The sequence below is a fragment of the Mesoplodon bidens genome, assembly GCF_964165515.1.
Source record: "Mesoplodon bidens genome assembly, chromosome: 11".
In the NCBI taxonomy this organism is placed as follows: domain Eukaryota; kingdom Metazoa; phylum Chordata; class Mammalia; order Artiodactyla; family Ziphiidae; genus Mesoplodon; species Mesoplodon bidens.
In genome coordinates, this window is record NC_138167.1 from 26,396,900 (window position 1) to 26,420,608 (window position 23,709).

Consider the following 23,709-nt stretch of genomic DNA (forward strand, 5'->3'; position numbering starts at 1 on the left):
ATTATAAATAACAATCTTTATAGGAGAGCTGATAATTGAAAATTGGACAATTATAGGAAAATTTGTAAAGGATAAATCCAAGTCCTAAATCTATTTAGAATTTTTTTATGATGCTGTATCTTAAGTGGCACTAACATAGCCAGAAATTCAAAAGGACTGATACTAAAATATTAGAGTAAAAGATGATTGACTGATGTGTTCAGAACTTTAAAGTGAAGTCTATCTTATAGTTCAATTTACAGTGATCCTGAAAAAAATCACAAATAGGCAAAGAGCCAGTAGTTTATTTTCTTCCAGTTAGTGAATTAATTTTAAATGCTGACTCAAGCAGAGAAAGTTTAAATAAGGAAGTGAGTAGGAGAAAGTGAATCATACTTGGTAAAAATATCTGAAACATTAAAGAAACAGGACTTTGCAAAGTGAATCTCTTTACATCTCGATATAGTAGTAGATTTTAGTGTCTCTGTGTTTAAATCACGGTGAATGGAAAGGAAGTTTAGAACCAAGGAACTCAAGACTCACATCTGTCCTTTTACAGTTGGGATGATGCCACCAGCAAGTATCTGTAAAACAGTAAGAGCTGTTATTTGTTTTTTTTTTTTGCGGTATGCGGGCCTCTCACTATTGTGGCCTCTCCCGTTGCGGAGCACAGGCTCCGGACGCGCAGGCTCAGCGGCCATGGCTCACGGGCCCAGCCGCTCCGCGGCATGTGGGATCTTCCTGGACCGGGGCACTAACCTGTGTCCCCTGCATCGGCAGGCGGACTCTCAACCACTGCGCCACTAGGGAAGCCCAAGAGCTGTTTTTATTAAGGGAAATATTTTAACTGGTGATGATGCCTGTGGTTGCTGGGTACTACTTCTTTTCCCCTGTCATATATTATTATGTATACATTTTCATAGATGAGTCTTCTTTGGTTTGGGAGAGACTTAATAGGGCTTCCTATTAAATTAGTGAGACATGGAATAATAATACATCTGGTCTTTCTCCTAATGGGCATTTAAGCAGTGGTTGGCACATGCTATATGTGGGAAGAAAAAGGAAATTTTCTCTGCAGAGCTGTTGATCCAAATACCACATGAGTCTCCCATCCAAAAAGGAGTATTAGAATGTAATTTCTTCATGGTGACAATGTGTTCTCTTTTGCTGCTTTAGAGTAGCAAGCATTAGTGCTTGTTACATTGCCTTTCCTTGTTCCAAAATGCAAACATAAATGTTAGCAGTGTTAAGGTGATAAGTTTTATGTTAAGTGTATTTTACCACAATTAAAAATAAAAAATAAACTTAAAAAAATTTTTAAGTTAGTAGTACATAGTAGACTAAACAATTGGACCAGGAAATCTTAATGCTACTTCTTGTTCATCCACTAACCAACATTATGACCTTGAACAAATCAATTAAATTCTCTAATTAAAGGGTTCTAAAATTCTTTAGTTGAAGAATATAAACTGAGTCTGATCTTAAGTCTCTCCTTAGTGATAATAATGTAATAATTCTGTGCTGTTGTATGTAGGTATATTCCTTTGTTAGCATAGCCCTCCAGATTGTCAGCTGCTTCTTAAGCCATCTAATGTGTTGAACTTCTAAGACATCATGGAGTATTAGAGTTTCACTATGCAGACAACTGAAAAATAGTTACCTCAGTCTTTATATAACTCGATATAGAGATTTACATCAGAATAGTCTTATTAGCTTTCATTTAAACCAGAATTAAATTTAATGGACATTTCCTGAATTGCACACCAGGAGTGGAAGAATGAGGGATTGGGGGATGGAAAGTGGGGGTACAATAGAATTGCAAAGATAGTTCAGGAAAGTAGATACATATTAAAATATATCTTGAACAATCATTATTAATAATTGAGTACAGACTTGAAAATAGTCTCAGCTTGTGTAACTCTTTCACTGATTATCTGATGTATTTTGATCAAGAATCACTTACAGTGGTGAATATGGAATACTGTTATTTTTACCATGTAAAAGATAATACCTACCTCATTGAAACTGTTGACTCAACTATACTTTAGCAAAGCAACACTCTTCCAGTGTTTAAACTTTTTGCACCAGTGATCTAAATATAGCCAGACACCTCAAAGTAAGGAGATAATTCTTTAAAATCTCAGAATCAAAGAAAAATGTTAGCACCTTATGATACCTTTACCTTTCAACCACAATGTGTTAATAGTATCTTTAAATTAAGGTTAATCATGTATTACAGCAGATTACAGATTGAAATCTACTAAAAGGAAGATGTTATTGGGTGAGCCAAAAAGTACGTTAGGTTTTTTCCATAACATCTATACAATATTGTAAGGAAACATACTAAAACCCACAAGTTACAGGAAAGGTAGGGGTCAATGACTATCGTAGTGTGTATGCATGTGCGCGCTCAGGAATGGTACTTGAGGGCATCAGGGCATCAGTACAACAGTATTATAATTCTTGTTTGGCATGATGAATTTGGGTTATCATAAATAGCTTAAAGTATATTAGGAGACTCAGGTAAATGGGTTAGAATGAATTTCATTAAAAATAGTTATTTTTTCCTCAGATTTGTAGGCTTCAGTGGGTGAGCTTTAGTAGAAATGCACTATGTTGAATGCTGCATTCATCAATTTGTGCCGTGGAAATGAAAATTTCTCTTCACAGTTTTCACGAGTCTTTTAATATCCAGGTTATATTTCCATGGGTTGATTGGTAGTTTTTTCTGAGATTTATTCAGAGTATTTCCTTCCTCTGTATTTCATACAGCAAGCCAAATATCAGTGTGTAGATATGAACTTTTTAAGACTAACGTTTATATAAATAACGAATCTCTGTTATTGCCAACATAAGCTCAAAGTAGCAATGTATTAAAACTATAGTAATAGCAATTTTATCAAGAATGTAAAGGAAGCAGATTTTTAAAAAGTTAATCTTTCCTTTCACCAAAAATGAAAGAAATTATGTAGTGAAGTTGGCAGATAGATGAAGGTGGTGTCCATAATGTAGAGACTTATAGAAACATATATTTTTTAAAAACGTAAATGTTTATTTCCTGCTTATTTCTGGTTTTTTAATTGCTATTTTACTTATTATATTTTTATATAAGCCTTGAGGGTTTATAACTTTTGAACATACTCAAAAGTTAAGAAAGATAATTATCTCCTAGGGGGAAAAATGACGGAAAAGCACATTCAGAAGTAAGTTTCAGGACTTCCCTGGTGGTGCAGTGGTTAAGAATCTGCCTGCCAATGCAAAGGACAGGGGTTCGAGCCCTGGTCCAGGATGATCCCACATGCCGCAGAGCAACTAAGCCTGTGCACAACTACTGAGCCTGCGCTCTAGAGCCCGTGGGCCACAACTACTGAGCCCACATGCCACAACTACTGAAGCCCGCATGCCTAGAGCCCGTTCTCTGCCACAAGAGAAGCCACTGTGGTGAGAAGCCTGCGCACCGCACCGAAGAGTAGCCCCCGCTCGCCACAACTAGAGAAAGCCCATGCACAGCAACGAAGATCCAACGCAGCCAAAAATAAAAAAACATATATATTAATTAATTAATTAATTAATTTAAAAAAAGAAAGTGAGGCTTGATTTAAAAAAAAAGTAAATTGCAAACAGAAAACCAGTGGTGTAATACAAGTTAACTCGCTTTTCCTCTTTTTCCTTCAATTTCTCCTCACTAAGTTTAATTGTATTTCTTAAAATTGTTGATTAATTTTATAGGGTATAATATGAGATATCAAAGTTTTCTGAGAGGTAAAACATAATGCTTACTTATCCATTTCTTAAGATGGGCTACAAGTCCTTTTTTTATAAAGCTTTATTTTTTATTTTTTAAATTAATTTTTGTTGGAGTATAGTTGATTTACAATGTTGTGTTAGTTTCTGCTGTACAGCAAAGTGAATCAGTTATACATATATCCACTCTTTTTCAGATTCTGTTCCCATATAGATCATTACAGAGTATTGAGTAGAGTTCCCTGTGCTGTACGGTAGGTTCTTATTAGTTATCTATTTTATATATAGTAGTGTGTATATGTCAATCCCAGTCTCCCAATTTATACCCCCCCCCCATAAAGCTTAACATTTCTTTTGGTTCACTTCTTGAAAGATAAGGGGACAACTGTTGAGGTCTTGTTAGATTTGAAGGCAAATATTAAATTACACCTCTGTTTCTCCTTTTGCCAAATCAGCTTTAATTCCAAGAAAGTGAAAGGCAACATAAGCGAAGAAATTATCCAGCTTTACTAATCGATCTTTCATTGTTGCTAGTATTGTAATGAAAGCTCCAACTAAAGTCGTAGGCATTTTAAAATGATGTGTAGAATAATGGAAAAGTTTCCTCACTAACCATGTGGACAGTTCATAAATGCCTTGAGGGTAGCTTTTCATTTTTCACTTAGAACTGATGGGGAACTCAGAAACTTCTTTATGTTGTGGTGACTCCGTTTAGTGTGTTGGAAAGATATAAGAAAGAAATGAGAAAAAGTGTGCTTCAGAGAGCCTGCACCTGAATAAAACCACCTACTGTTCACTTTAAAAATTCAGTATGCAGGCTCACTCTCCTTGGTGCTGGAAACAGAAATGAACAAGGCAAGCCCTTTCCACAAAGCCTCAGTCTGCTGAGGGGAGAAAGACATAAGTAAATCAGCATGATATGGTGCAAAAAGGGCTTGGGAAACACAGATGAGAAAACAGCTGTGCCTGGAGGAATGCTGGTGAGGGGCAGGCTGCTGAGAAGCAGCAGAATTGGGCCTGAAGGAGGAGTGGGAGGTGCTGGTGGTCCAGAATAGGCAGGAACAGGGAGGTAGGGAAGAGGAGTGCATCTAGGCTGAGAGCAGGTGTGAGAAGTAGAAACAAGAGGGTAGCTGCCATGTTTAGGGGTTTTCTGGCCTCATAATAGAGGCCAGAAGGGCTAGTGAAATGAGTGTGGGAGTAGAAGGATACGCTTAAAAAGAAAATGTAAGCTTAGGATAAATTGCAATGGGTTTGTGTGCCTAAGCTGTATTTTTTCCCCTGAAAACAATGGAGACTTTTTAAAAAGGGATGTTTAAAAGTCTGAATAAAAATTAATAATCCTCATAGAAAATCAATAAAATGCAGCAAAGCGTAGCGAATATAAAATCACTCATAGTTCCACCACCCAGAGAAAAATGCTTTCATATCTAACATTCCAGCTTGTTTTTCTCAGCTGATATTTAAAAAAATATATATGTCAGTAGCATAATGTATGGTCATTCTGCATCCTGTTTTGTAGGATTAAACATAGGTATTTTCCCATGTTATTTCAAACTTTCCATAAGCCTAATACTATCTGGCCTAAAAGGCATTTAATTAAAGCATGGAAGTGACATGATTATACATCTGTGGGTTTTAGAAAAATGACTCAGATGAAAGGAAAAACAGATGGAGCAGGGAACATGGTTAGTAAGCAACCGTCATAGTCCAGGTGTGAAAGGAAGAGGTCCTGGACGAAGCAGAGGGTTAGGACAAGGGAGAGAGATTTCTGAGAACTGCGTGACTGGATGTAGAGAATGAGTCATGTTCAACTCCTAGCTTGGATGAAGTGGCAGACGGTGTACCATTTACTGAACTACAAGAGAATAGAAAGAACAACATATTTGGGGGGCAAAAAAATTAATTGGATTTAGACATAATGAATTTAAAGGACTTGTGGGATGTCCAGGTAAAGATACCTAAAACAAAAATGGAATATTCTGGAGACATTATGGGTTATTGGTTAAGGATGAAAGCTTTAGAATTAAGAGATGAGTTCCAATCCCAGCCCCATCACTTCCCAGCTATGTGATCTCAGACACGGCACTTTAGTATAACTCTGCAGGCCTTGGTTGAGATGACAGACAAGAAGGAAAGTGATTGTGTTTGGAATGAGGGCAGGGAGTAGAGGTGCTGATTAGGTTACTTTTATGCTACTCAGTTTATGGCACCTGCAAGACATCCATTTGGAGATATTAATTAGGCAGATGAAATATGGATCTGGAGCTCAGGAAAGAGGGTAGGGATGTAAAAGGATGTACATAAGCATGTGATTAATATTGCCAAAATAGAATGTGTAGGAACCAGAAGAAGGCCAAGAACTGAGCCCTAGAGAGCACAAGCATAATCGAAAGGGGAACATAGAGATTTGTCTGAGAGGGGAAAGAAGAAGAGGGAGCAGTGTCATGAGAACCACTGGGGTTGAGAGGGTGGCAGACAGGGGGGTATTGGTGAGCTTGTGAGGATGGTCATCATTTAGAATGTGGAACTACAAGTTAACCTGGAGACCAAGGCATTTTTGTTTGTTTTTGTTTTTGTTTACGCCACATACAACAACCACTGTGTTTTCAAGATATGACCTTTCCTTTTCTCTCACACCCATACTGAATCTTTGTGTACCCTGTGACCTTATAGCTAAGTAGGTCAGTAAACCTGGGTATTCAGATTAAATACAGTGAATCTATATGGCACATATACTGTGTTCAAGTCACTGCAGTAAATTCAAAGAGGAAACTACCAGTCAAGAAGGAGGATTAAGATAAATAAATGACCATTACTTAAGATATCATGGGATAAAGGGGAAAGGAGAGCTCAAAGATAAAGCCAAGGTTTGGAGCATGGCTGAGAGGATGAATTACCTGTTGTTAGCAGAAATGGAGAACTCAGTCAGAATCTGGAAAGTCAGGTGCCTGCAGGTCACAGGGTACACAAAGATTCAGTATGGGTGTGAGAGAAAAGGAAAGGTCAGATCTTGAAAACACAGTGGTTGTTGTATGTGGCATAAAAAAAAAAAAAAAAACAGAGAGTGATACACCATAACCTGGTGGTCAGGAAGATAGGCTCAAGAGCCAGACTCTCTGTGTTTGCATCCCAGCTCAGCTACTTACCAGCTATGTGGCCTTGAGCAGGTCACTTAAACATCTCTGTATCTCAGTTTCCTCATCTGTAAAATGGAGGTAATATTACCTACCTCATAACATTTTTACAAGGCATAGGTCATTAAATAGTTGTAAAGTACATAGAACAGTGCCTTGAAACAATGTGAGCTGTGTTTTTTAAATAAAACATAAAATAAAAATCCTGTTTCCTCATTTGTAAATCTAGATGAATAGATTCATGACCTGAGATGTCCCTTAATAAACCAAAATTCAACACAGCTTACCTGCTGAAGATCCCAGCCCCTCTCTCTCAGTTCTATTTTAAACTAAGGTGCTCCCTTACAGGATACACAGAGATAAGTTTGCATGCCTCATGCCATGTGAGGCACTCACTCCTGTGTACAAAGTTTTGACTCTGGGGAATCATCACCAGAAATATTTATGTGACCTTATTACTTTGATATTCTGCCTAGGCTTGGGATAGTTTAATTCAGTTATTGATTGTGAGTATATATTACATTTTCTTGGTGTCTGATCTTTAATTTCTGCTAAACCCAAAGGGCAGTTTAGTCTAATGTATACTAAATTGGGTGTAAGAAGAGCAAAGTTCTTCTCTCTTTGCTGTCACTTCCTGTTTGATCTTGTGCAAGTAACCAAACTGTCCTTCTCAGTGCAGGCTCTTTCTCCCTCCTCCCCACCCTCTCTTAAAAGGATGTACTTTAAACCTTCAGATTAAAAGCTCCCACTTCCCTCTTCTCCTCTTTCGAATTGGATAAACAGTATAGAGGACATAGATTCGAAAAATATTGGTGCTGGTCACAATTAGGCTTGGATTTTGCTCCCAAAGCTTCCTGAAGGATCATGTTAAGGTACCAGACTGTTTATGCTTGTGACACTATATTATGCAGCAGGGAAAGGAATAATGCCTGAATGTCATAGTGGGTGTTCACTTTTCCTTGTAATGTGAACCTGGTGATAAATTTCTTCCTGATGACAACTCTTCCCTGAGACCACATGACCTTACTTGTGGCATTATTGCATGATCTTAATAGAACACAAAATCTGTGTTTTGTTCCCTTACCTTCTCTTTTTCTTGTTCCCCAGATCCAGGGGGAGTTGTCTTAGTTAAAAGGTGGTAGCAGAGTACAAACTTTGTTTTCACAGACCTGCATTGAATCCTAGCTTAGTCACTTACTAGCTGTGTGACTTTGGGCAGGTTACCCAGCCTCACTAGGACACAGCTTCCTCGTCTATAAAATGAGGGGATAACGCTACCTGCTTCACAGGAGTATTAAGAGGGTTACGTTAGATAATTCACGTGAAGAACGTAGAATAGTGCCAATAAATAGTGGGAGTTGCCCCTGTCACTCACTTATGATATAACTTCCCTTGATTACCTTGCTCTTTAGTATACCGAGAAAGAATACTGGAATGAAGGTGTCTAACACAAAATTAAAGATTTTAAGTTGTGTTTTGAGATGATAGACTAATTATGTGACATTTAAATATCATTGTGACCTAATTTTTAATTATCACCTGGAACCACACTGAAGATTTTGATGTCTGTAAATACATTAAGAAATGACATATCAGGGGCTTCCCTGGTGACGCAGTGGTTGAGAGTCCGCCTGCCGATGCAGGGGACACGGGTTCGTGCCCCGGTCCGGGAAGATCCCACATGCCACGGAGCGGCTGGGCCTGTGAGCCATGGCCACTGAGCCTGCGCGTCTGGAGCCTGTGCTCCGCAACGGGAGAGGCCACAGCAGTGAGAGGCCCACGAACCGCAAAAAAAAAAAAAAAAAGACATATCAAAATGTTGATGCATCTCATGAATTGTGGTACAAAATCAAGTGTTTATTTCCTAAGTTGACTCATCTTGCTATGAGAGAATGGACTTTAGGGAATGCAGAGACACATACATACACAAAACCACATCTTCCTTCTGCATGGTAGAATACAATTAACTGATGACAGATTTGGATAGAAATTCTGCACGAGCAAGAAACCATCCATTCTGGTCCTATAAAACATGATAATTTATATAGATATTATTTTAAATGTAACATATGGAATATGTTCTAAATATACATATGGAAAAGGCTATAAGAACTTTTAGTAGTTTTGATTCAGTGTTTTTAGGGGAAAAAATCTTCCTGCTTAAAATGAAATCACATGAGAACATGTATTGAAGAGTTATAAAGCATAGGATCAATATCTGATTCCTTTTTAAACAGTTTAAGATTCTTCCCTTAAAGCATCTTTCAGGAAACAGTTACTCATTGGCATTTGTGAAATTCTTTTCAAAATATCTACTCCCCTGCTTGGGTTTTTGAGACATGTGCAGGGCGTATGGCACTAAGATTCTGAAGAGTGAATTGCTGGCTCCACACAAGCATTTTCTGCCTATCCAGTTAATGAACTCTGAGAGCTGCTCTTTGTCCCGGCTCCCGCCATATGGAAGAGTCATGCCAAAAGGTCTGAAACGACCTGCAGGAGCTGGTGACATCTGCAAGGAAGGAGGCAGAACTGGCACTGCAGCACTTCGTGTGCCAGTGGGTACAGTGACTAATAACTAGGCTGACCCTAACCCAAGTGAAAATGGAGCAGATCTCTACGAAAAGATTCTCAGAGGTGTAAAGGTACACAGTAATAGCTTAGGAATGCATTAAGCAGAGAGGAGCAGGGGAAAATAAATTGTATAGTCTATTAGTGTAAGAGGAGTGTATCTTACTTTTTCAGTTCTGATAGTTTAGGTATACTCTAGTGTATTTTTGTTTGAGGCAATACTCTGAGAATCAGCTTTCAATATAGTATATATTTGCAGGTAAAAAAAAGAAAGAAAACCAATCCCTTTCTTTTATAGAGGAATATCAAAAGTAAGATACTTTTTAAATAGCATATTTATAATTATTTGGAAAAGTCAAGCCTGTGTATTCAGCTCCAAAAGAATCAAATGGGATTACTCATCAAATCAGTATTGTGTAACCATTATTGTTTTCCAAAGAATCACAAAAATAAATGACTTCTTAGTAAAGTGCTATTTAAAAAAATATCAGGCTACAGCCCCAATGTACCAGCAGCTTTAAAACTACTTTGTGCATTATTTAAGCATAAGTCTGATAGAGTAATTGAGCCCTGTACATGCAGAGAGATCATATATTTCTCCCTAAATGTACTTATAGGTAAGTTTCAGAAACTAAACTAATTTTTTAAAATTTGGAAGCCATCATATTGTTACATCAAATATGATTGAATTTTTTATACCTGATAATTACTACTAAATGCTAAAAAGTCTGCTTTAAATAAAATTTATGTTGGAAAACTAATCATTATATAAATTAAAATGCACATTCCATTTTTAAGTGGATAGTTGGTATTTTGTTAGTCTGTTCACTTGTAGGCACTTAATACAATCTTGTTTTTTGTTGCAAAGAAGAGTTAGAGTGAGAGCCAACTATTTACTGAAGAGTTACTCCAAAATCACATACTCTCTTATGTGAATAAAATCTGATTCATTTGAGTTCTGTGTGACCTTGGGCAAGTTTCCTGGCCTCTTTGAGCCTTGAATTTTTTTTGTTTAAGCTCTGGAATTTTGTTTTGTTGTGTGTGTATACTACCTATAAAATAAGAATAATAATGGCACCCATTTTATAGACTTGTTGTAAGGACCAGTCAATCTGTGTAAAATACTTTTAACAGTCTGGCATATAACAAGCAATGAGTGAATAATTGTTAGCTGTTCTCATTATGGTGATGCTATTATTGTTGTGATTAACCTAAAGAAAGGCTCCATGAGTCTGTGATGTCCTCACTTCCACCACAAAATCCCTAGTAACTTTTCACAAACCTTATATGTGAGTGATTAAACCATATGTCAGCAAGTTTACTTTGTGTTGACTTTGGCAAGGTCAGGGACCTAATGTTAGAAGACCATCTGTGCGGAAGGAATATAGCTTTTACTAATAACTGCTGGCATACCCTTGGATTTTGCAAAATATGACCAGGATACCCACAATTTGCCACGTTCAGCTAAAGTATAATTTGCGGTCAGCAAAATAGATTGTTTCTTAGAAGCTTCCTATTTAAAATCTCGTAGGATATGGAAGACCTCAGGGGTGACTTCATTGCATAGCAATAAAAGACATTATGACTTGTTGTTTAATGAATTCTCTGACTGACAAAAGATGTATTATTTTATCATGGCACAAATTCTGCTGGATTGTTTTCTTTAGAGATATTAGCTAGAACTAGAATTAGAATATACAAAAGAGTATAGTGGGTCAAAAAAGATATCTCCACTATTAGAATAAAATGAAGGGCTTGAAAAGAATGAACTACTGATACTAATAACAACTTGGATATATCTCAAATGCATTTTGATAAAGCAAGACTCAAAAGGCACACGCTGTGTGATTCCATTTACATGACATTCTGGAGCAAGCCAGATCAACAATTACTAGGAGCTGGTGGTGGAAGAGGAGTGGGGTTGACTGCAGAGACCTAAGAAAAGTTTCGATAGAAATGTTCTGTATCTTGATTGTGCTGGTGGTGACATGATTGTAACCATTTGTCAAAACTCCTAGAACTATTCACCAAAAGGGTGAATTTTACTAACTGTAAATTTCATCTCAGTAAATCTGGCTTAAAAAACCAAAACAAGGGCTTCCCTGGTGGCGCAGTGGTTGAGCGTCTGCCTGCCGATGCAGGGGACGTGGGTTCGTTCCCCGCTCCGGGAAGATCCCACATGCCGTGGAGCGGCTGAGCCCGTGAGCCATGGCCGGTGAGCCTGCGCATCCGGAGCCTGTGCTCTGCAATGGGAGAGGCCGCAGCAGTGAGAGGCCCGCGTACAGCAAAAAAAAAAAAAAAAACCAAAACAAATGGCTGTAGTGTTGGTGCAGGTCAGTATTTCCTGTGAGTGTGTAGAACAGCATATCACTTTTTCTGAAATGTTGATAGAGTTCTTATGTATTTACTTATTACACTTAATTACATCTTTGAAAGTCACATTTTTAGTTCATTAAGTATTTTACTTTCTTCTTTATAAATAGTGATTGTCTAAAAATTTCTTGAAAGTTTATCAGTTTCATGGAATATACTACATATGTTTCTTAGTATTTAAGTTTTTTATATTAATCAGGATGCTACAAATAACACCAATATTACTCGACCTGGCTTAAACAATAAGGAAGTTTATTGACTTCATCTCTGTGGTTATGGGATGGCTGCTTATAGCACTCAAGACTACATGTACCCTCATCTACATGGAGCAGCAAAGAGAGATCTCTTTTTTCATGGTTCTTCCTAAAGAGTAGGGAGCCTCCTTTTCCAAAGCTGCCAGTGCATATTCCCTCGTGTCTCATTGGCCCCTGAACCTATCGCTGTATACTCCTGATTGTGACACCATTCAGGGCTCCCCTTTTGATCTGTGGATAAGGTCAGTTTCCTTAAGGAAAGGCTACATAGTAGTGGGGTAGACACACTAACCAAATCTGGATACCATTAAGAGATAGCGGGGAAGGGATGCCAGGTAGGCAAGCAACAATGCTAGTACTTTACTCTGAGGTTAAGTTAAACCAAAACTTTAACTAATTATGGAATTTGACTACTACATAGTTGTTTTTTTTTAAATATTTATTTGGCTGCGCCGGGTCTTAGTTGTGGCACACGGGATCTTCGTTGCTGCATGCGGGATCTTTTAGTTGCAGCATGTGGGCTCTTAATTGTGGCATGCGGTATCTAGTTCCCTAACCAGGGATCAAACCTGGGCCCTCTGCAATGAGATCGAGGAGTCTTAACCACTGGACCACCAGGGAAGTCCCGATTACTACATAGTTCTTATTTCAGTGTTTCTGAGACCACAAATTATTTAAACTTATTATGTTACTTTACCCTAAAGACTTCACATAAAAATACCTCAGTCCTGTAAGGAGCAACATGGTAATTTACCATGTTAGAACGTATATTGCATATAAAGCATAAAGTAGATGTCATATGTGTTTAACACAATGAAGCATTTATACAACTTAATAGCATTTTATACATAGTTTAAAATGTAGCATTTACACAAATCAGACACTGGTTTAAAGTACACTTTGGTCTGCTTTGGTACTAAAGTTTTTACTAAACTCTTATTATATTTCATAGACTCCTAGAATGAGAAAAGTATTTCAGTAAAGTAACTAGGTAGAAACAACTCTGGATGGTACACAGAGTCTGGATTTTATCCTGTCAGTGAGAAGAAGACTATTGAAGAATTTTGTTTTTTCCTATGGGAATTAGGATTAGGTGAGCAGAGCAGAGTTTTTGTTTTGTTTTGTTTTGTTTATTTTATTTTATTTATTTATTTTTTGGCTGAGTTGGGTCTTCATTGCTGTGCCCAGGCTTTCTCTAGTTGTGGCAAGCAGGGGCTACTCTTCATTACGGAGCACAGGCTCTAGGCATGCTTGCTTCAGTAGTTGTGGCCTGGGGGCTCTAGAGCGCAGGCTCATTAGTTGTGGTGCACAGGCTTAGTTGCTCTGCAGCACATGGGATCTTCCTGGACCAGGGATCGACCCTGTGTCCCCTGCATTGGCAGTCAGATTCTTAACCACTGCTGTGCCACCAGGGAAGTCCCCAGAGCAGAGTTTTAGAAAAATTCCTCATGCGATAGTATTCAAGGTGGGTTAGAGCCAAAAACAATAATGGACTCAGTTAATTGGGCAACTGTTGATTGGCCTGGGCTTGAGATAAGGTATGAGCAAAACAGGGTGGCAGTGATGAGAGCTTAAAAGATGGATGCTAAAGACAAAATGCCATGAATAGGAGTTGGTGGCTGACTGGATTTTGTGGTAGGGAACTAAGCTTAAAGTAATTTAAGTCAGCTAACTGGAAAGGAATGGAACCATTGCTAGGATGGTAAGGTTGGAGGGTGGTGGTAGAATGGAGATTTTACAGAAATGATGAGTTTGGTCTTAGATTGACAACATGTCAAAGTGGTAATAAATGTCCAGCAATAGTTAGTCATGTGAGACTGCTTCTCATTCATTCATTCAGTGATATTTTATTGAGTGCCATTGTTTTATTGAAGCACTGCAGTAGATACAAGAGATGGAGCAGTTAACAAGGAAAAAATGTTCCTATCCTCATGGCACTAGCAAGGTTATACAAAGATATTTAAGAGTTAAGTAAATATAAACAGAAGAAATATTAAAGTCTAGATTTAATTAAAAATAATATAGATAGAGGGAGGTGGGTGCGAGCATAGGTGAAAGAAGACTAACGATGAGTTGATGTTGGATCTTGGTGATGGACACATGGGGGTTTGTTTTACTATTTTCTTTACTTTTATATATGATGGAAATTTTCCATAATAAAAACATTTTTTTAAGGTAAAAAGTTCTGTGCATAGAGCTAGTAATTAAACAAGATCTTTGAGAGTGTGATAAAAACATGTCCAAAGAGTAGCCTGAGAGAGGTAGGGGGAAAATGAGGAAAGAAAAGTGTCTGGGAAGTAAAAAGATAAAAGATGTTTCAAAGAAAAGGTGGAAGATAGTGTTAATTGATACAGAGATCAAAGAAGTTATCATAGATTAAATCTAGCTGATTTCTAATTTTGTTCATTTCTGGTTGGATGTTCCTTGATGACCGAAAGGAATTGGGTACCTGAGAAGCTTAAGAAAACTTTTGATGAAACCATTTTTTTAAATCAAGTTTTAAAAAATTTTATTTATTTATTTATTTGCTTGATTTTGGCCGCATTGGGTCTTCGTTGCTACAAGCGGGCTTTCTCTAGTTGCGGTGAGTGAGGGCTACTCTTCATTGCATTACCCGGGCTTCTCATTGTGGTGGCTTCTCTTGTTGCAGAGCACAGGCTCTAGGAGCACGGGCTTCAGTAGTTGTGACACACGGGCTCAGTAGTTGTGGATCGCGGGCTCTAGAGAGCAGGCTCAGTAGTGGTGGCACAGGGGCATAGTTGCCCTGCGGCATGTGGGATCTTCCCAGACCAGGGCTTGTACCCGTGTCCCTTGCACCGGCAGTCGGATTCGTAACCACTGCACCACCAGGGAAGTCCTTGATGAAACCATTTGATAATATTTATTACTTGAGAAATACTGTCCATGCTTTATTTCCTGATATGTGAATATCTGTTCTGTTTTCAGGAGACTAATGAGCAAAAACTTCACAAAATAGCCAATGAACTTTTGCTTACAGAAAGAGCTTACGTCAGCCGACTTGACCTCTTAGATCAGGTAATATTTTCCCTTTCAGTATTTTATTTTTTGGCATCAAACATCATTTTAACTTAGTAATTTAAGTGTTTTAGAAACTGCAAGAAGGACCTAGCCATTTTTGGCAAGTGAAAGCTACTTCCTCAAGGAGATCTCTAACATTTTCAGCTCTGTCAGTGAATTCATTAGGTATAAAGGTTTCATAATTCATAAAAAACAGATTGAAGGACTGTCTGTATGAGTTGCAAAATGCCTTTATCTGTGTCTTTCAATCCTAAACACTACTCTGTTTCTTGCCCACTTATTGTGACCCTGAAGGCCATGTTAGTAAATAGGAGATTCTGATGTTGACATGAATACATCACTTATTCTTGTCTCACTTGCTGTTGTGAATGATCTGAATTGCTGCAGTCATAGGGCCAGAAGGAATTTTGAGTTCACTTGTTCAGCCTTGCATAAAACGTTCAAAACAGTGCCAGGTGTGAATATTTGTTGAATATGTGAATAATATTTTGTACTTTAATCATGGTGGATGCTTGTGAATCGTCTCAAATATACATTTGCAAAGAAAGTTTTAAAATGCATCATTAAGAATAACTGTTAAACGAGATGGCTTCTTAATCCTGTTTCAGTGATAAAAGATCAAGATAATTGGTAGATTGTCTGCTAATACAGACTCCTCTTATTAAAAGATAAAGTTGCCAACTTTGAGTAAATCAGTTGCAAGGGGATGTTCCGCTATTGCATTGGAAAAATGGAACTTTGTGGGAGCAGGCCATCCTGGGCACACCTCTTTATCAGTTCCTAGAGTAGATTACATGCCTGTTAGGGTGACCCTTAAAGGGCCGGATTAAGACTTGTGTTCTCTGAGATAATGTGTTTGTGACTCAAATACTCACTTTCCAAAGAATTTCACCATAAGTCAATCAATTCATGTTGGTTTGTGCCTTTGAAACAATGTTTCTCCTCATGGTGATTACAGACCTGAAACTTTTAGGTATTCTCATAGTGGAAATGTGTTTTTTCCTCTTACCAAGTTACACTTTTTTTCTTCTTTCTTTCTTTCTTTTTTTCAGCCATATTATCTTGTCAGCTACTGTTGCTGACCTTTTAGAATTTAGTCTTAATTACTAAAATATCCTATTGCAGTCTCTAAGGACATAATTTTGTATTTTTTTGCCTCTCAAGAAAATGCAATGGAGGTGAATTTAGAAAATAAACAACCATCTGGCAATTATGAAAGAACAAGACCTCCTTCTGCCTACATTTAACAGAGTGGCAATTAAGAGGTATAGTAGCCCTACTGGAGTAGAGCTAAGACTGCAAAACTTTTTTTACTGTCTTTAAGATATCTGTTATTATGTACAAGAGAAGATCTTTTTATCCTCATTTCTGAGTTTTAAGTTACCATGTATTATTATTTACTAAAGCAGGAAAACATGTGAGAACTGAAATACTCTTTTGTTCATGCACTGACCACATATTTTTTAAGCACCTTTTCTACTGTGAGAAGTAAATCACAATGTTCTACCTCCCCAAGGAGTGTACAGTTTTAATAGGGAAAATGAGATACATGCCATATATAATAAAGGGCAATATGTAATATGTGCCATAGAAGTCATTCAAAATATAAAGAGGAGTGGAAAATACCACAGTTATTATGCATCTGTGTAGTTTCCCATCTTTTAACTCTACCTATGGATAGGAAGGGTAAATCCTGTTACCCTCAACTGGAAATTCTCTGGAACAGAAAAGATTAACATCCCACAGATAGAGGCATAGCCTAGGTTAGAGTCAAAGCTTCCTAATTCTAATTCCTGGTTCTTCTTAAAGCATATACTCACTCCTACATTTCAAAAATGATTGATTTCTTGAATCACAAACTTTTCCATTTATTCAACAAAAGGTTACTAAGAGCCCACTATGTGCCTTAGCACAGTGCTAGATGGTTAACCAATAAATTTGAAGTAATGTTTGCATTAATTCTCTTATTCAGGTATTTTATTGCAAACTACTGGAAGAAGCAAATCGAGGCTCATTTCCAGCAGAGATGGTGAATAAAATCTTTTCTAATATTTCATCAATAAATGCCTTCCATAGTAAATTCCTATTGCCAGAGCTGGAGAAAAGAATGCAAGAATGGTAAGAGGCATAGATAGCAAATAATATATCTAAGGCAGTCGTACTAGAAGCTGTGTTATTCAGCTGTTAAATTGAAATAATAATGCTACACAGAGCTGTAAACAAACATTTACACAAAGATTCAATGTTAAAGATCACTGAAAGACCCTTGTGGTACATTTTTGTCTTTAGTTGAAAAAGGTTTCATCTCTCCTTTCCAAACTATAGTTTGATTAGTGGAGACAAGATATTAAGGGTAATCTGGAGCTTCAAGAATTCCAAGAGTAAAGCATCTCTCTTTACTGTGTCATTCCTAAACTCCCTGTAAAAAGGTGCTTTTTCGCTGTCTATCAGTCTCACAGCAAAGTGGATCTGCAAAGTGCAGGGTACGTGTAGAAAGTGATTATTTCATTTGGAGTCCTGTTAATTCACTCATTCTATAAGGAATCTTAACAACTTGTTTCTATGTTTTATACAGGGAAACTACCCCTAGAATTGGTGACATCCTTCAGAAATTGGCCCCATTCCTTAAGATGTATGGAGAATATGTGAAGGGATTTGATAACGCAATGGAATTGGTTAAAAACATGACAGAGCGTATTCCCCAGTTCAAATCAATAATTGAAGAAATTCAGGTAATAGGACTATTTTGTTCAAGGCTGTAATTACTTTTTCTGTACAAATCATAAGGTCTTCTAGATTTAAAATTTAGATTGAGAGATGTGAGACACCTGGCCAAATTCCATTCTGGTCTGAATTATGCAGAAATCATCTCTGCAAAGTTAAAATATTTATTGAGCACGTGCAATATACTGAACAGTGAATTCTCCATTTGCTTTTGAGGCAAGGAGAGCCTGGCTTTATCAGGGTCCACATTAATTTACAAAGTAAGTTCCCATTCAGCTCTGTGTCTCCCTTGCTTGCTTTCAGAGGTTGAGATGTTGGAATGACTATAAATGAATATAAAGAATGATTGCTATAAACCCTGACATTTTAGAAATATAATTACAGTTGACCCTTGAACAACCTAAGGGTTATGGGTGCTGATCCCCCATGTGTTTGAAAATCCCAGTATAACTTTACTGTCAGCTCTCCATATCTGTGGTTATGCATCATGGGTTCAACCAACCATGGATTATGTAGTACTGTAGTACACATTTACTGAAAAAAAAATGTGCATATAAGTTGACCTGTGCAGTTCAAACCCATGTTCAAGGATCAACTGTATTCTATTTTATTTCATTTTGGGGTTTTTTTTTTTTTTTGGTCATTTTATATATATGTCCTGACTTTTAAAATTTCATCAAACCTGGATAATACATTTTAATAATATCATAGTAATTTCTGTTTGATTCTCTAGTCAAAACTGTTGATCACTTCTTCTTTGCTGAAGTTTAAATATTGAAAAGGAAGTCTTTAGATCACATAAGGTTATTTGGATGGGGATTCTTTTGCTCCTTGACTGCCTTCTTTTGTGTTACATAAATATATATATATTTATTTTTTATAAATTTATTTTATTTATTTATTTATTTTTGGCTGCATTGGGTCTTCGTTGCTGTGCGCGGGCTTTCTCTAGTTGCGGTGAGCGGGGGCAACTCTTTGTTGAGGTTGAGGTTGTGGGCTTCTCATTGCGGTGGCTTCTACTGTTGCAGAGCACGGACTCCAGGAGCACAGGCTTTAGTAGTTGTGGCTTGCGGGCTCTAGAGTGCCGGCTCAGCAGTTGTAGCACACAGGCCCAGTTGCTCCATGGCATGTGGGATCTTCCTGCACCATGGCTCAAACCTGTGTCCTCTGCATTGGCAGGCGGAATCCCAACCACTGCACCACCAGGGAAGACCCTGTGTTACATAAATATTTTTATGTGTTTTAAATTCATTAATATAGTGATATGATTACTTTTTTGTACAATTTTATGTCTTTTAAAGAAGTTAAGAGAATATTAAAAAAAATATCTATATGCAGATCAATGTGATGCTGACAACATCAACAAAAGAAAAGACAAAAACCACATGATCATCTCAATAGATGCAGAAAAAGCATTTGATAAAATGCAACATCGATTCATGATAAAAACTCTTACCAAAACGGGTATTGAAGGAACATATCTCAACATAATAAAAACTATTTATGAAAAACCCACAGCCAGCATAACACTCAACAGTGAAAAGCTTGAAAGCCTTCCCACTAAAATCTGGAGCAAGACAATGATGCCCATTCTCACCACTTCTATTCAACATAGTATTGGAAGTCCTAGCCACAGCAGTCAGACAAGAAAAAGAAATAGAAGGTATCCAAATTGGAAGAGAAGTGGTAAAATTGTCATTATATTCAGATGACATGATACTATATATAGAAAACCCTTAAAGACTCCACAAAGAAACTACTAGAAACTGATAAACAAATTCAGCAACATAGCAGGATACAAGATTAATATACATAAATCTGTTGCATTTCTTTACACTAACAATGAAATATCAAAAAGGGAAAGTAAAAAAACAATCCCTTTTAAAATTGCAGCAAAAAATATATATATTTAGGAGTAAAACCTGACAAAGGAGGTAAAAGACTTATATGCTGAGAATTATAAAACATTGATAGAGGAAATTGAAGATGATTCAAAGAAATGGAAAACTATCCCATGCTCTTGGATTGGAAGAATTAATATTGTTAAAATAGCCATACTACCGGAAGTAATGTACAGGTTTAATACAATCCCTGTCAAAATACCCATGACATTTGTTACAGAACTAGAATAAATAATTCTAAAATTTATATGGAACCATAAAAGACCCAGAATTGCCAAAGCAATCCTGAGGAAAAAGAGCTAAGCTGGGGGCATAACCCTCCGAGACTCCAGACAATACTGTAAAGCTACAATAATCAAAACAGTGTGATATTGGTATAAAAACAGAAATGTGAATCAATGGAACAGAATAGAGAGCCCAGAAATAAACTCACACACCTGTGGTCAGTTAATCTTCGACAAAGGAGACAAAAATATACAATGGAGAAAAAACAGTCTCTTCAGCAATTGGTGTTGGGGAACCTGAACAGCTGCATGTAAATCAATGAAATTAGAACACACCCTCACACAATACACAAAAGTAAATTCAAAATGGCTTAAAGACTTAAATATAAGACATGACACCATAAAACTCCTAGAAGAGAATATAGCAAAACATTCTCTGACAGAAATTGTACCAATGTTTTCTTAGGTCAGTCTCCTGAGGCAATAAAAATAAAAGCAAAAATAAACAAATGGGACCTAGTCAAACATAAGCTTTTGCACAGCAAAGGAAACCATAAGCAAAAGGAAGAGACAGCCTATGGACTGGGAGAAAATATTTGCAAATGGTACAACCAACAAGGGCTTAATTTCCAAAATATACAAATGGCTCATACAACTCAATAACAAAAAAGCAAACAACCCAATTAAAAAATGGGCAGATGACCTAAATAGACATTTCTCCAAAGAAGACATACAGATGGCCAAAAGGCACATAAAAAGATGATCAACATCACTAATTATTAGAGAAATGCAAATCAAAATTACGGTGAGGTATCATCTCACACCAGTCAGAATGGCCATCATTTAAAAGTCTACAAATAAATGCTGGAGAGGATGGGGAAAAAAGGGAACCCTCCAACACTGTTGGTGGGAATGTAAATTGGTGCAGCCACTATGGAGAATAGTATGGAGGTTCCTTAAAAAACTTAGAGTAACCATATGATCCAGCAATCCCACTCCTGGGCATATATCCAGAGAAAACTCTAATTCGAAAAGATACATGCACCCCAATGTTCATAGCAACACTATTTACAATAGCCAAGACATGGAAGCAACTTAAATGTCCATTGACAGTTGAATGGATAAGGAGGATGTAGTATATATACACAGTGGAATACTACTCAGCGATAAAAGTGAATGAAATCATGTCATTTGTAACAACATGGATGGACCTAGAGATTATCATACTAAGTGAACTAAGTCAGAAAGAGAAAGACAAATACCATATGACATCATTTATATGTGGAATCTAAAATGTGACACAAATGAACTATTTACAAACAGAAACAGACTCAAAGACATAGGAAACAAGTTTATGGTTACCAAAGAGGAAAGGGGGGTGTGGGAGGGATACATTAGGAGTTTAGGATTAGCAGATACAAACTACTATGTATAAAATAGATAAGCAACAAGGTCCTACTGTATAGCACCAGGAAATATATTCAATATCCTGTGATAAACCATAATGGAAAAGAATATGGACAGAGAATATATATGTATAACTGAATCACTTTGCTGTACACCAGAAACTAACACAACATTGTAAATCAACTATTCTTCAATTTGAAAAAAGAAAAATGTCTACAAATATGTTTTTAACCCATATATTTACCATTTCTGGAATAAGTTCCTTTCAGCATGAAAATGATGTGTTTCTTGTGAGGCAGAGTGAATAGCAATGAATTTTCTTGGGCTTTGTTTATTTGGAAAATATTTTTTTCTTCACTATTGAATGATAGCATTACTAGACACAGAATTCTTGGCTGATAGCTTTTTTCTTTCAGCATTTTGAATGTCATTTCACTGTTTTCTGCCCTCCCTTGTGTCAGATGAGAAGTTAGCCCTTAATTGTATTGACAGTCCCCTGTATGTAATGAATCGCTTTTTTCTTGCTGCTTTCAAAGTTTTCTCTTTGTTTTTGGCTTTTAACAGTTTGAAAATGATGTGGGTCTTTTTTGTATTTATCCTGCTCGGAGTAAATTGAGCTTCTTGATTGTGTAGATTTTTAAAAATCAGTTTGAGAAGTTTTCAGCCATTGTTTCTTTGCATTTCATATTTTCATTACCCAAGTTTCTTTCTTTTTTAAAAATTAATTAATTTTTAATTTATTTTTGGCTGCACTGGGTCTTTGTTGCTGTGTGTAGGTTTTCTCTAGTTGTGGCGAGTGGGGGCTACTCTTCGTTGAGGTACACGGGCTTCTCATTGTGGTGGCTTCTCGTTGCGGAGCACGGACTCTAGGCACGCAGACTTCAGTAGCAGGCTTCGGTGCGTGGGCTCAGTAGTTGTGGCTCGTGGGCTCTAGAGTGCAGGCTCAGTAGTTGTGGCACACGGGCTTAGTTGCTCCACGGCATGTGGGACCTTCCCAGAGCAGGGCTCAAACCCGTGTCCCCTGCATTGGCAGGGGGATTCTTAACCACTGCTCCACCAGGGAGGACCCATTATGCAAGTTTCTGAGACCTGTTCAATTTTCTTCCTTTTTTCTCTTTGTTTTTTAGACTGTATAATTTCAATTAATATTCCTTCAAGTTCATTGATTTTTCTGCCATCTTGTTTCTGCTGTTGAGTCTCTGGGGTGAATTTTTCATTTCAGTTATTGTACTTTTCAGCGCCAGAAGTTTCATTTGGTTGTTTTTTATACTGTCTGATTCCTCCTTGAAAATTGCTATGTATGCATGTATTGTTGTTATACATTTCATGTTCTTCAAATATGATTACCTTTATTTCTTTGAACATACATATAATAGCTATGTTGAAATCTTTGCTATATCCAATATATAAGCTCACTCAGAAACAATTTTATTTGACTGCCTTTTTTCTTCAGCGTAGGTTAATACTTCACTATTTATTTGAATATCTCTTTTTTTGCTGAATACTGGACATTATAATTTATGTATTTATTTATTTATTTGTTCGTTTATTTTTTTATTTTGGTTGCATTGGGTCTTTGTCGCTGCGCATGGGCTTTCTCTAGTTGTGGCGAGCGGGAGCTACTCTTTGTTGAGGTGCGTGGGCTTCTCATTGTGGTGGCTTCTCTTGTTGCAGAGCACGGGCTCTAGGCGCGCGGGCTTCAGTAGTTGTGGTGCATGGGCTTAGTTGCTCTGCTGCACGTGGCATCTTCCCGGACCAGGGCTCAAACCCGTGTCCCCTGCATTGGCAGGCAGATTCTTAACCACTGCGCCACCAGGGAAACCCTGGACATTTTAGATAACCTATTTTGTGGGAACTCTAGATTCGGATTTTCCCTACTGAGAGTGGCTGCGGTTACTTTTGTTTTTTTGTTTGTTTGTTTATTAACTTGCTTAGACTAAATGTATGAACTTTATCTCTCCTCTGGTATGCAGACACTAATGTCTCTATTCAGTTTTTTGTTGAATATTCTTGTGTTTGTATGTGATCTTGGCTTTATAGGGGTTGCCCCTTTAACCTGTGTAGGTTAAAGATCAAACAGTTATTAAACACAGGTGCTTAACTACCTAGATCCAGTTAGCGTCTCTCCTCTGCTGATGTCCCTATAGTTGTATGTGGAGGGGCACACACTTATTTAAAGATCAGGCCATTTCCAAGTCCTTGTGGCCCTTTCACATCTCCTATCTGTATCTTTTCTCTGCATCTCCACAACCTCAGAGTGGCCAGGAGGTTGCTGGCTTGGGCTCTCTTCTGCCTCTGCTGGTTATTCACACAGCCTCAGCCAAGGAAATGATTGTCCGACCACAACACAGCTTCAGGCTAT

At 37.4% G+C, this 23,709-nt stretch overlaps 1 protein-coding gene across 3 annotated transcripts in view; it reads left to right on the plus strand.

Moving 5' to 3' along the window:
* Nucleotides 1-23,709, plus strand: part of FGD4 (FYVE, RhoGEF and PH domain containing 4) — a 208,799-nt gene that overhangs the window by 146,683 nt on the left and 38,407 nt on the right. For all 3 annotated transcript variants that reach the window (XM_081248999.1, XM_081248998.1, XM_081249000.1), the window contains exons 5-7: nucleotides 14,999-15,088; nucleotides 17,064-17,209; nucleotides 17,667-17,823. In XM_081248999.1, coding sequence (XP_081105125.1) covers nucleotides 14,999-15,088; nucleotides 17,064-17,209; nucleotides 17,667-17,823 — 393 coding nt within the window. The remainder of the gene's footprint in view (nucleotides 1-14,998; nucleotides 15,089-17,063; nucleotides 17,210-17,666; nucleotides 17,824-23,709) is intronic.